At 33.5% G+C, this 13,854-nt stretch overlaps 1 protein-coding gene across 5 annotated transcripts in view; it reads right to left on the bottom strand.

The window, feature by feature from the left end:
- Positions 1-13,854, bottom strand: part of PHIP (PHIP subunit of CUL4-Ring ligase complex) — a 131,862-nt gene that overhangs the window by 39,901 nt on the left and 78,107 nt on the right. For 4 of the 5 annotated variants that reach the window (XM_077903303.1, XM_077903299.1, XM_077903300.1 and 1 more), the window contains 4 exons: positions 12,109-12,226; positions 6,060-6,200; positions 3,547-3,623; positions 884-1,115 (listed from right to left, as the gene is read on the bottom strand). In XM_077903303.1, coding sequence (XP_077759429.1) covers positions 884-1,115; positions 3,547-3,623; positions 6,060-6,200; positions 12,109-12,226 — 568 coding nt within the window. The remainder of the gene's footprint in view (positions 1-883; positions 1,116-3,546; positions 3,624-6,059; positions 6,201-12,108; positions 12,227-13,854) is intronic. The other variant, XM_077903301.1, reaches the window with a different exon arrangement.

Here is a 13,854-nt window from a genome sequence, read left to right as displayed (position 1 = left end):
ATAGAAAAACATCTCTTATATTTCACTTACTTCAGAGCAAAAGTGTAATAGCTCTTATTTTTTAAAAGAATCTCATTTCCATAAAAGCTGACAGATCTTATTTTCGTAACATTTATTTCTTACGTTCTCTAATCTGTCTCAAATTATCCACAGACTAAAGATGAAGTAATCAAACCAATACTACTATTGACCTAAGGACCATCTAATTATGGCTCACATGCTCTGTAAATTAATGAAAGCTTGTTAACAACAATAGTGTCCTCCTTTAGATTCATACTTATATTTTGGTCAACTATGACAAGTTCTGCCATTTTTATTCCAGGTGATGTGCACTCTCTAAGCTTTTTGGTTATTTTCAGCAAAAGTAATTAATAAGGATGGTTAAAAAGTAAAGGGCAGAAGATGAATAAACTGGATGTTTTATAACATTGTTTTTTTAAATACACAAATGAATAAATCCTACCAGATCACAAAAAAAAAACACCTGCTCATATTATAAGATTAAATGCTCAATATTTATGTATTTATGTATGTATATACTTATATTTTTATGTAATCTCTAAACCCAATGTGGGGCTTGAATTACAACCCCTAGATCAAGATTCACATGCCCTACTTACTGAGCCAGCCAGGTGCCCTAAATGCTCAATATTTAGGATATGGTAATTCTATAAGTAAATATTCTCACATGCTAAACATTTAAAGCTTGAGTAAATTAGATGTTTTGTTATAGTATATTTTATTACTGTGTAACTTCTGAGTTTTTTTCACTACTACTTGCTGGTATACCTCAACAACGTTTATATTCATCAACAGCACTTCTAAAATGAGTGCTTTTGTTCTCATAGAACACAACTGATTTTTTTTTTTTTTTTTTAAACACCTTTTGTTTTCTTTCTTTGGGCTTCTTTTTCTTTGGTGATATTTGTCCATCTTTTTCTTCATTTACTTTTTTCCTTTCCTTTTTAATCTGTTTTTGCTTCTGTTTTTCAGATTCTTCTTCTTCATCTGAACTGCTTTCTGCTTTCTTGGTTTTATGCTTAGGAATTTTCTTTGGTGGTTGCAGATTAATTCCTGCATCTGCTGTCCAGTCAGAATAATCACTAGAGTAGTCACTAGAAGGCAAAAATGCATTTAAAAAATATACACACAAGGTAAGACTTTGTTTTATAAAAACGTAAAGAAAGACCACAATAAAGAATGACAGAATACATATTAAATTAACTAAAAATATTTCCCTTTCAACTCCTCATCTTCTAAACAGTTTCTTAAATTATGTAGGCTTAACTTACTTAAATATCTGAAAAAAGTTTTCTAAGATAAATAAGCCTATAGCTTTAATTGAAACAATGAACTTAAGTGTTTTCTAAGATTTTATTTTTTTAAAATATTTTATTTATTTATTCATGAGAAACAGAGAGAGAAGCAGAGACATAGGCAGAGGGAGAAGCAGGCTCCAGGCAGGGAGCTCGCTGTGGGACTTGATCTCTGGACTTGGGATCACGACCCGAGCCAAAGGCAGACACTCAACTGCTGAGCCACCCAGGCATCCCATCTTCTAAGATTTTAATATTAATATTAATTTCTGAGTGCTGCATATGTTCAAAATATTTTAAGGGCAAATGAAAATAAGGAGCAGAGGGTCACCTTCTTCAATTCTAGCATCAGTACAAAGATAGTCTGAGATACTACAAGACATATCAATATTGAGAAAGAGGCATAGGGATTACTTTTCTGAGAGGAGGTGGGAGCTCCTGACCAGAGGAACTCCAATGGTACAGCACTGCTGCCATAACCAGAGCTGGATATTAAATGGGGACTGTCAGAAGTGTTTCAGCCCAGTAGGAAGGCTGCTTGCAAATTTTACTCAGTATCTACATATACGTTAGGTACATCCTATGCTTCAAAGAATGCCATGATTCTTAAAAAAAAAAAAAACAGGCTTCATTATATATCACTACCATGTCTACATTTCAGTTTACCTTCAAAAAGATCTAAGTTTAAAAAAAAAAAAGATCTAAGTTTTATTGAATTGACATTGTTGCAAAATAAAGAACCCAGTTATGTTACCTTCTGTTCTAATTTTAGTACATGAGATTACTTGATTTTGTACAATTTTAAGATAAAAATAGAAATGCCTTGAAAAAATCTAAGTTATACTATGTTAAAACCAATAATTAGTTCTCCTATAATTAGTGATATATGGCCTTATTCCTCTTTAAAGATTAACACTGAAAGGACAGATTATTCTGGAGTTTTATTATACTACTATTATGTCTTATCCCTGTCTTGAATGTCCGTGGTAGGTAACTACGAATACTCCCTAAGAATAATCATCACAGGTAAAAATCAAATAATTAAGGTGCTGTCCAGTGTGATTTCATGACTTCATTTTAATTTGAAAATGACTTTAAGAACTTAATTTAAAAAATATTGTCAGACACTATACTAGATGCATGAGAATGCATCCACACAGCAAACATCTATCCAAGAATAAACTGTCCTCAACTTATGAGCATTTATTCATACTAACTCTAGCCATGGTCACTATAAATGGCACCTGCTAAATATTCACAGCTGCTACTCTCTGGAGCACTCACCACTAACAGAAAGTCTTCTGATGCTAGCACAGATCTAACTACAAACCACAGGACCCATGTTCTTTACAGCTACCTCCCATCTGCAGAAGCCACTAATGCTCTATGTGTCTCATAGTTTGAGATACTCTACTTCCATTACTGAGCCAAAAGAAAGTGATTTTTCTTTACTGCCCTGTTTCAAATATAGAAAACTACTAGACACAACTATGGGTATGTGCATATCATTACTGGGAGTCACTGTTCTGGGAACAGGAAAGCCTTTGATTCTAACAGTGATATAAGGAATTCCTAGAACCTCTATCTCTTGGGTTTCTTTGGCAATTTTAAGAGCTACTGCTGATAGGGCCTAAGTGTAAAGAGCTAAGTATATTCACCATTTCCAAAGGCTGTATTTTCTTGCTACTACGACTTTACAAGGTCAGCAAAGATCATCTGCCTTGTAACAATGTGGATCACCAGTATATATACAGAAGATAAAGGAATCCTCACTTACATAGTCAAATGGCATAGGAATAACAACAGGAAAAGGAAAGCTTACTCTTATTGCTGAAAGAAATAATTACCATTCAACAAATTATACTACATAAAATAGTTAATTCTACAAGATCTCTTTACTTTTATAATTTAATGCTTGAATACTTCTCAAAACAGTAATGAAATTAATTTGTGATTCAGTATTACAAATAATAGTATTCAGAAGATAAATTATCAATTAAGAAGAAAAGGTCAAAAGCATCATTTTATAGATCTAGTTGCAATAACCACATTTTTTACTTACTAGATAAAACATGTCAGAAAGAAAATCTCCTAAATTTTGGACAACTACAAAAAGATCTCTGAAGAAGAACCAACTTTAAACTCAAAGAGATTTTGAAATGTGTTGCTGATAAAAAAAGAATTTTCAGCTTTCTAAAGATTTTACAGGTGGAGAAATAGAAACAATTACCTAGAACTGCCATCACTATGCCATGCTCTCTCTTCCTCTTCAGATGTTCCACCACTGACAGCAACAACCTCACCTTCCTAAGAAATATTTAATACATATTTTATTGTATATTTTTACAAAACAGCAGTCTAGGATTATTAGAAAGTATCAGTGATATCTAATAGTACCAATCATATTAGGATATTTACAATAATTAAAACTCAATTTTAAAGAGTTATGAAACAGATCTTATATTTTGATACAATTATTAAATGTATCAAAATCATAAAACGTATCCAGTGAAAAAATGTATCCAATGAAATAATACCTATTAATATTGGATTCAGAACAATCAGATGATTAACATATTTTCTTTGCTGTTGTTTTTTATGCCTCAATATATCTTCTAGATTGGATTTTATCATATTCTATAGATAACAATGGGAATCAATTTTTTACTTTTTGAGTCTTTTTAAAATCTTAGTTTTCCTACAGAAGTTTTGAGAAACTTAAATTAGGAGTTTACATTTTATTTATTGACATCATCATTATTAAAAGTAGCTTTATTACATACAAAAAAGAGTATTTCAACTTTGGTATTATTTTATCCAAATGGCAGAGGATTAAAAACTACCCAAATACTGTTTCTCTTTATTAAATATTCTTGACTTAACATAAGATATTCTAGTGAAGCCATTTTCTTTATTTATAAAAATTGTTTTTCAGGGTCACAAGATCTTATTCCATTTCTCCCTTGCTCAAGTAAAATTTTACACTCCAATAAAAACAAGACCTCAAATTAAGCTTTTACTATATTACACAGAAACTATTCTAAGCATGTATATCCATCACAAAACACTATTGGTGATAGGGAGCAGTTACTTAAATAAAAGAAATTAAAGCTTAAAAAAGTTAAGAAATTTGCCGTGGGCAGCACAATTAATGAACTAAGCTACTCCAAAGCTTAGACTACTCTCTACAAGAATGGTTCAATGTTATTACTTGCTGGGCACAATCAGAATTCTTCAAAATGACAATGAAATATATTACTTTATTAATTAAAACAGCATATCTTTTGAGCAAAGTTTTCTCTTTTCAATGTTTTAATAATGAAGAATGTGTATTACACACAGCTATTTCACAAAGTTCTGAGAACTAAGCAAATACAGAAAGATCAGAACCCAGTAGTAAATTTTATTCAGCAAATTTAATCTCTGCTCAATAGGAAAAAAAATTTTAAAAAGTGATTTGATTATTCCCGTCTTTACTGTATATTACTTCTTTAAAGGGAGAGAAAAGAAGTGTACTTCTATATTCTTAGTATAAAATTAAGAGGTACTATACAGATATAAACTATTTGAAAAAACCCAGGATTCTTTCCATTAATTAATATAATGTGCCCAAAATGATATTCTGTTCTCAATGTACTCCTCTAGAAATTTATTCAATTGTTCTAAAAGGATGTTAAAATATAAGCAAATTAGTTTTGAAGGCAAATGAAGGATTTAGTTAACTTTTTAATAAATGTACCTGGAACTACATAAGGTTCTAATAAGCTAAATCATATCTATTTTATAGAAACATATTATTAAAGAAACATATTAAATCTTTCAAAAACAAACATTTTATAGAGGTAAATAGTTCACATACATTTTATGTGTATATCTAAACTGTCATGTACCAAATTTATATTATTAGGCTATTTGGTCTTTTACCAGATTGGACATATCATTTTGACCCAGCCATCCTAGGACCTAAAGCCACTGGGGATTAAACTTTTCAACTGAAGTTAACATACTCTTAGTTTCAGTTTTATTGCCATGCCTACAGAAAATTCACTCGGAGAATTTCCATATATGTCTAACATTGCTTCATAAACATATAGTAGTCAACAAGATCATAGAATCCTTGACCTAACTCGGGGAGAAGGTGATCAGGAAAGCAGGGAGGGACAGGGAGATGTTGTTAAGTACTTAATAAAATTAAGTTGTGATTGGCAAATTGATTGCCATTGTTGAAAGAATTTATAATTTAGTAGGAACAGGATATATATGGAAAGAATTACATATAAGGAAAATTTAAAATAAATCGAAAAGGTCATAAACTGTTAGATCAAAACTGAAGCAAAATTATCAAATAAATGTCTGTTAGTAAAAATAGTTACAGACTAGAGCTTCGTGGTACTATTTTGAAAGCTTGGCTTTAGAGTAAAAGGAAGGTGGGTTTAACTCCTGCTCTATCATTTAATAGTTAGGTACACAGATAATCTAAACATCTTTGAACCTCATACATAAAATAGGAATCATTTATATGCATTTATTTTGTGAATATCAGATTATGAAAATGTATGCCATGCCTGGAACATACATAATGTCTTCAGTAGGTGGAAACTATCACTATCATTTTAAGACCTAGAAATACACTATCTTTGAGTTACATCTATTTATTTACAAATAAATCAATGAATACAAACAGTCACACTAAAAAAAATAAATTAAACTGGAAACAAATTTATGTATGTGCTGAGATCTTACATCTGAAGAACTAGTGCCATTTTCTATCTCTTCTGAAGGTCTAGGAGTCTCCTCCAAAGCAGATCTTGTGCGATAATTGTGTTGATTTGCCTGCTGCCGCTTGGATTCTCCAAGATCCAAGAAATGCTCATGAGCATGATTCTGGAAAAAGTAAATTAAATTTATTTAAAGTAGGATTAAAGAGCATGCTTTTTGTGTTCAGAAGTTGTATATTTTTTAATTATAAAAAAATCCAGTCATATTTAAGAATAGTCACATAAGTAGACTACAGTACCAATTCAAATATTTTAACACTGCCTTAAGTTAAATCACAAGTTTGTGATATCTGAAAATCACTTGGTTTAATAAGTTATAAATTTTATTTTTTCTGATTAGGTGATACAGACTAAAGGGTTTGTAATTCTAATTCTCCTGTACCCACCTAAACCTAGAGAACAGATACAGAGGACCATGTGTTATGAGGCATATCTTAACAGGCAGAGGCAAAACAGAAACCAAAATGATGATCACAAAACTACTCTGCCACTATGGGCAAGGACACCAGGTGGATGGCTCTCTCTCTTCTGCTGCAGAATCAATGTAGTAGATGAGAACATAACTAACAATAACATAACCAAAAAAGTTAATAAAGTCAAACATGGTGACAGAGATGAAAAAACTCAATGAAGAATTCACACCTGAAAAAAAAAAAAAACTGTGTGTGTATATATTAAAAAAAAAAACCTACTTCCAAAAAAGACTTATCAGATTTATATATACAATATATCATAAATACACATCATTCAATAAGAAAATCTTTAAAGTGACAGAAAATAACTTTGTACCTTTAACTATATCCTCACTGTTTTTTCTTCTCATTAAACTTTGTTTCAATGGGTCTCAAAATTCTGTGACAGATTTCTGGCCAAGTTGTTTCCATTAAAAAGTACTGATTGACTGACTGATTTACTTATTATTTTAAAGACTTATTTATTTTAGAGAGAGAGCACGAGTGGGAGGAGGAGGAAGAGAGAATCTCAAGCAGACTACACTCAGCAAAGAGCCGAACTCAGGGTTAGATCTCACAACCCCAGGGGATCCCTGGGTGGCTCAGCGGTTTAGCGCCTGACTTTGGCCCCGGTTGTGATCCTGGAGTCCCAGGATCAAGACCCACATCGAGCTCCCTGCATGGAGCCTGCTTCTCCCTGTGTCTGTGTTTCTGCCTCTCTCTCTCTCTGTGTGTTTGTGTCTCTCTCATAAATAAATTAAAAAAAAAAAAGAACCCCAAATTGCTTTTTTACAAAAAAAAAGATCTCACAACCCTGAGATCACGATGAGCCAAAAGCAAGAGTAAGACACTGAACTGATTGTGCCACCCAGGCCACTAAAAAGTACTGATTTAAGAACTATTTACCTTAAAATTGCTGCACACTCACACAAACCAAATGGTACACAAAAGATTCTTTCCTTTAAGGTTTTAAAATGCATTATTAACATTAAACATTTTCTTAATATTAAATTTAAATGGCACTTCTACCACTGATTAAAACAGGGTGGAGGTATAGATAATATTCATTTAGCTTTCTGAGCAGACTTGGTAACCTTGCCAGGTTCTGTAGCCTTCCTGTCCACTGCTCTTTTTATACCCATAGTAACTGTCTTATGTCATGAAGAGCCAAATGACCCTGAGGAGGACAGTCACAGAGCTCTCAAAACACATGTGCCTGCCAGGAACTATATCAACTATGGCAGCATCAACAAATTTCAAGAATTCAGGACTTTCAGCTTACTCCCAAAACAGCAATCAATCTTCTCCTCTGGCTCAGCATACTTGTAAGCAATGTGAAGCTGTGTGACAATTCAGCACAGGTGTATACCCAGCACTGATTTGGCCTGGATGACTCAAGATAATAACCTGAGCTGCGAAGCCAACTGCTTCCATTGGTGGGTTATTTTTGCTGTCACAGCCATAATGCCATGGCAAGCATCTTTTATAAACAGTTCTTGACACAAAAGTCCACATTAGTCCCAGGAAGAGCTTCACTCAAAGCTTCATAGTGCACGCATTTCAACCAACTTTACTACAATTTTAATGGTGACTGGAGCAAAGGTGACCACCACGCCAGGTTTGAACATACCAGCCTCCACTTGGCCCACAGGAACACCACCAATATCACCCAATTTTGTGAACATCATGGAGGGGCAAGCACAAACATCTGTCAGTTGGAGGAGTTGGTGGCAAGATGTCAAAACTGTTCACAACTCAAGCAGCACGGTTCCATTGGCACTGTCATCTTTACAGGTAACTCTCCATCCCTTGAACCAATGCACATTAGCATTTGCTTCTAGCACGTACCATTCCAACCAGAAATAGACACAAATGCTACTGTGTGGAAATATAGTCAATTTTCTTAATATAGGTGCTGATCCTTAAAGATTTCCTCGTATTTCTCCTTTTGGTTGTGGGGTGCTCAACAGAATTCATTTTGTTAACAGCAAATAAGTATAAAGTTAGTCAAGTTTATGCTCATTTGCAGTGACTCTCTTTTTCTGTCCAGAAACTTTTAGAATGTTGTTTTAAATTTTTTCAAATGTTTCTTACTATAATGTGCTTAGTTGAGGTTTTAAAATTTTTAAATTCTAGATTATTTTTTCCTTATTTATCCTATTTGACACACCATGCCTTTTCTTATATATCCTCTTTGGCATAACAGCCAGAGGTTGATTTTGGGAAAATTCTGATTATTTTTTCAACTCTTTCCTTCCTCTGTATTTTCTCTTCTTCAAATATTCATTAAATACTGCATATACTACTACTTCTAATCTGTGTGCTCTCTCTACATATATCCTCATACATAATATATAAATTTATGATTGCTTTTTACACTTCTCTTATCCTTTCCATCATTTCTTCCCTTTTTTTTTTTTAAAGATTTTAAGATTCATGAGACACACACAGAGAGAAAGAGAGAGAGAGAGAGAGAAAGAGAGAGAGAGAGAGAGGCAGAGACATAGGCAGAGGGAGAAGCAGGCTCCATGCAGGGAGCCCAATGTGGGACTCAATCCCAGGACCCCAGGACCATGCCCTGGGCCAAAGGCAGGCGCTAAACCGCTGAGCCACCCAGGGATCCCCCATTTCTTCCCTTGGGAAGAAAGAACTCTGGGAGAGTTCTTCCACTTGGCATTCCAGCTTACTAATTCATTTTTCAGTGTCTTTCATTCTTCTAGTCAAGTCATCCAATGAGTTCTCTATTTCAATAACAATGTTTTATCCCAATCTATCTAATATCTAGTATCTCCAGAACTGCTTTTTCTTACATGTTCCAATATCCCCTCCTAGCTCTAAAAATATGCTATTTCAAATATATGTACTATGCATACCATTAGTTTCCCTGTGTTAGTCATGTAAGTCCATCTACAATGTGGTTTTGTTCCTCCCATCATGGTCTGTCTTCACAAGTGTGTTAAGGTGCTAATATTGCACTGAGGAGTAGGGGAAAAAAAGCAAAAATCTAGGTCTTGCTTTGTATTTCTAAAAAAGATTCTGGATGTGCACTTTAGGACCTATATAATACTGCAATCTGAGTTCAACCATTCCCTGTTCCTCCATCCACCTCCACTCTCCAGTTCCTTTTCTGAAATTAGTCTTGTACTAGAACCCTGCTTTCCCCCTTCAGCCTTACTCCTGTCTAAAACAGCTACTAGTAATAGCCAAGTGAAATAAAACACATCTTCACATACAAGGACATAAAATTCACTCCACCTAGATTTTCTCTAAAAGGATTACTGGAAGGTTTTCTAATTTTGGGAAATACATAACAGTGTAAGAGGAAATACTGCTCAACTATAATCATAAATTTTGAGTAATATGTGAAGAATGTAATATACTCTGCTTCTTTCATTTAAAATAAATATATTTACCTAAAACTCAAATTCATTTAATTAAAAATTGCTATCTGTCCCATTTTGTAAAGATTTTCCCTCAATTTTATATTTCTTTAGGATAAATTCCAAGTCAAAAAACATTAATGTTTTTGATGCCTTCATAAACAACACAGTGGAAGGGAAAGCTGGTTGTCACCAACATCTGTTCTCCTCTTTCTGCACAAGAAAAATGTTCTTTGTAAGGATTTCATGTGACTAAAAATCTGGCCAATGGCATATCTGGCAAAATGTTGCAGAGCAACTTCACAGAACGTTCCTCAAGACAGTGTATATACCCTTTGCACTTTCCTTATTTATTTGATCCTCCATCCTTCAGCCTTCAATGAGAAAGCTGACATCTTGAGGCATGAGTTCCAATTCACACATAAGAGAATCAGAAAAATGAAAGAGCTTCAGTTCTCAACAACAAGGTCATCATACTAGGCCTGGACCAACTGACTGAGGCTTTTACATCAGAGATCAATATTATATCCATTACATACATTTTTTTAAGTCACTGTAATTTTGGGACCAAACCTACTGCTAATAATCATATTACTACTATTATTTTAAGTTTCCTAAACAGTTTTTGTATTACTTTATACTTCCCACCTGCATAGTATCTGTTATTATTAGAAGAAAAAAAACACTGCAACGGAGATGAAAAAAATGCCCGTTTCATAATTTGTACACCTTCATGTTTGTTTTCAAACCTTTATCTTCATAAAATTTGAAAAACAAAAAATGAAGTCATAAACATTACTGTTCTACTTGTTTTTTTCACTTAAAAATACATCATGAACATTTCTCTAAGGCAGTGGAGTTCTATCTCATTTTGTTAGATAGTTGTATAATATTCCATGAGTATACAGATATGACAGCCTACCCAGCCTACCCCTCTTCTACCAATGGACTCTAAAGTTATTCTAATTGTTGCAAACTATAAATATCTAGTATACAGACAAACATATGTACAGACATTCACATCAGTACTTTTCTATAAAAAAATACTCTGGAGAAAAGTACTAATATAGGATTAAAAGCAAGCATATTCTTTTAATTTTAATAGATATCACTATACTCCATCCAAAAAACAGTGGAAGCCATACAAACTCTCACCATCATTACAAGAGTTTATATCCCCATATCCTTGGATTCTAAGCAAAGGATCCAGAAAAGGTTATGCTTCTTAGCCACCATAAAAAAAAAAAAACAACCACCAACCAACTACAACAAAGAAAACCCCAGAAAGTGAGAGATTACCTCAAATTATATTAATAGGAAGTTTTGTGGGGCCCTACTGATCCCGGGGTAGGATACCGTTAATAAAGGAAAATATAAAATAATACTCGAGTCCTTTAAAAACAAAAGTCACAAAATAAAAAAAAAAGTTCTAGAAAAGGACACTAATATTCAGGTTACGGAACCCATACAGAAAAAAGAGAACAAAGCAGAGTCAAGAAACCAGTTACTTTTTGTTTAGATCATTGCTTAGATGGGGACTTATAAATGAAAAGGTGTTCTGTAAGTCTAGCTTGATTCTGAAGCTTTCAAACTACGGTGGTTTAAAAAAGAAAAGGCATGGAAGAATGAATAATAATGATTCCTTGACAGTCAAGGAAATAAACACTCCTCTTTCCCAGATTAGGACATATACCAACTGAAATCCACTGGATCCAAAAGTTTTTCCACAGTAGGATAACAGAGAAGCCAACAAGGCAAATAGGAACAGCTTGCTTTTTTTCGTAGAGGAAATGAGATTATTTATAGATACAGAGCTGACTTACCTATGGTAACAGGTATAAAATAGAAAACCAAAAAACAAAACCAAAAAACTGTTTTTAGAATACGTGCAACCAATGGCAGAGCTAAAAAAAAAAAAAAAAAAAAAAAAACTTGCTTTGGCTTATGATCTAACTTATTACATTTAATAGGCACATAACAATCGGCATTTGGGGAAAAGGTATACTAGAAGGCAGTAAAATAAAAAAATTTAAAGTGGTAACAGATAATCTAAAGAGATAATTAAGAATTGACTATATTAACTTTATTCCATTATTCTTTTTACAATGTTAACATTTTTAATTACAAAGGAGCCTTAAAGCAATCACTATACTTATGAAGCATAAAAGTAATTACTATTTACCTTTGCCACAGTGGGTATTTTATTTTCTTTTGGAACAGTGAGGTGTTTTCTTTTCTCTTCTGATCTGTAAGTTTTTATTTCTTCTTCTCCCTTTGCAGTTCTCCATTCTTCTTGCCTACTGAAAGAGAATTAAAAGCCACACGTTAATCTAGAATTTTTACAACTGATTTCACTCTGAAAGGCACATTCAGTATCAGAAAGGGAATGCTACTCGTGATGTTTTCTTTTCACACAGAGCATGTGATAAAGATTTCGGAGTTTAAATGAGTAGATCATGAGCTCAACATGTGCCATTAAATGACTGGAATACCAGAAAGACTGTCTGTCTACCTGAACTTGATACTACTGCTTCTGTTTATGGTCTCTGGCAAATAAAGTATTTAGTTCTGGGAACATGGTTATTCCTAAGATAACTGCTCCAAGGGTTAGAAATTGGATTTATTTTTTTAAAATTATGTCAGTATAGGGCCAATCTCTCATGCCATACTGATAGCTGGAATCTTAAAAAAAGAGGCACAAGAACACCTTGAGGTTGAACTAATATAACTCCCTAACGCCCTGAAAGAACTATATTCTTTCCAACGAAAAGCAGATCTGGCCTCAGCTACAGAAAAAACTTCAACTCATTCCAGGCACTGAGCTGAAAGTGAGCAACAGAAAAAGTTGAGGAACATTAATTGTGAACTTTAATTTCATGGAACCTGAACTTACAAGGGCAAGAGAATTTTTTTTACTTTAATTTCTTATAACTTTAAAGTTTTTGACCTGCAGGGGTATTTAATCTTTGAACTTTAATTTTTCCCTGAAGATTTCAGTTGGAAGGGAGTTAATATTCAAACTTGGAAGAACTCTACAATGTCGGTATTTTATTACTAGAGTACATTAATGTCATTTCACTTAATTGCAGAATCTTTAACACAGCTGGTAATAATTCTGAATGGAAAATAAAACGAGTCATTTAAATCCATAAAAAAAATGGCCTTGATTTAATTTTTTGTTTCATCTTAATTTCTTATTCTTTTTTAATTAAACTTTTTATTGGAATAACTATAGACTCACAACAATTTTAAGAAATAACAGAAATTCGGGATCTCTCGGTGGCGCAGCGGTTTGGCGCCTGCCTTTGGCCCAGGGCGCGATCCTGGAGACCTGGGATCGAATCCCACATCGGGCTCCCGGTGCATGGAGCCTGCTTCTCCCTCTGCCTATGTCTCTGCCTCTCTCTCTCTCTCGTGACTATCATAAATAAATAAAAAAATTAAAAAAAAAAAAGAAAGAAATAACAGAAATTCCTTGCCCTTTACTCAGTTTTCCCCAATAGTAGCATTGCAAAACTATAATAAAATACCACAACCCAGATGTTAACATTGATACAACCCACCAATACTATTCAGATTCCCTAGTTTTACTTCTACTGTGTTTGTGTAGTTTGTGTATTTAGTTCTATTCACACTCATCAATGTGCACGTTTGTATATCCATTACCCCAGTTAAGATATAGAATATTTCCATCACCACAAAGATCCCTTGTGTGTACTTTTCATAATGATATTCTCACCTTTCTTTCTTCCCCCTCAACTTCTCCTCTCCCCAAGGTTTAGCAATCACTAATCTGTTCTCTACCTCTATAGGTATTTTAAGAACAGTCCATAAAGTATGTAAACCTTTTTTCTCATTCAGCATAATTTCCTCGAGATTCATTCAACCTGTTGTATCAATAGGTTATTCCCTTTTATTGCAGAGTAGC

Source organism: Canis aureus, chromosome 7 (assembly GCF_053574225.1).
Source record: "Canis aureus isolate CA01 chromosome 7, VMU_Caureus_v.1.0, whole genome shotgun sequence".
In the NCBI taxonomy this organism is placed as follows: Eukaryota; Metazoa; Chordata; class Mammalia; order Carnivora; family Canidae; genus Canis; species Canis aureus.
This window is presented reverse-complemented; position numbering and strand designations above follow the sequence as displayed.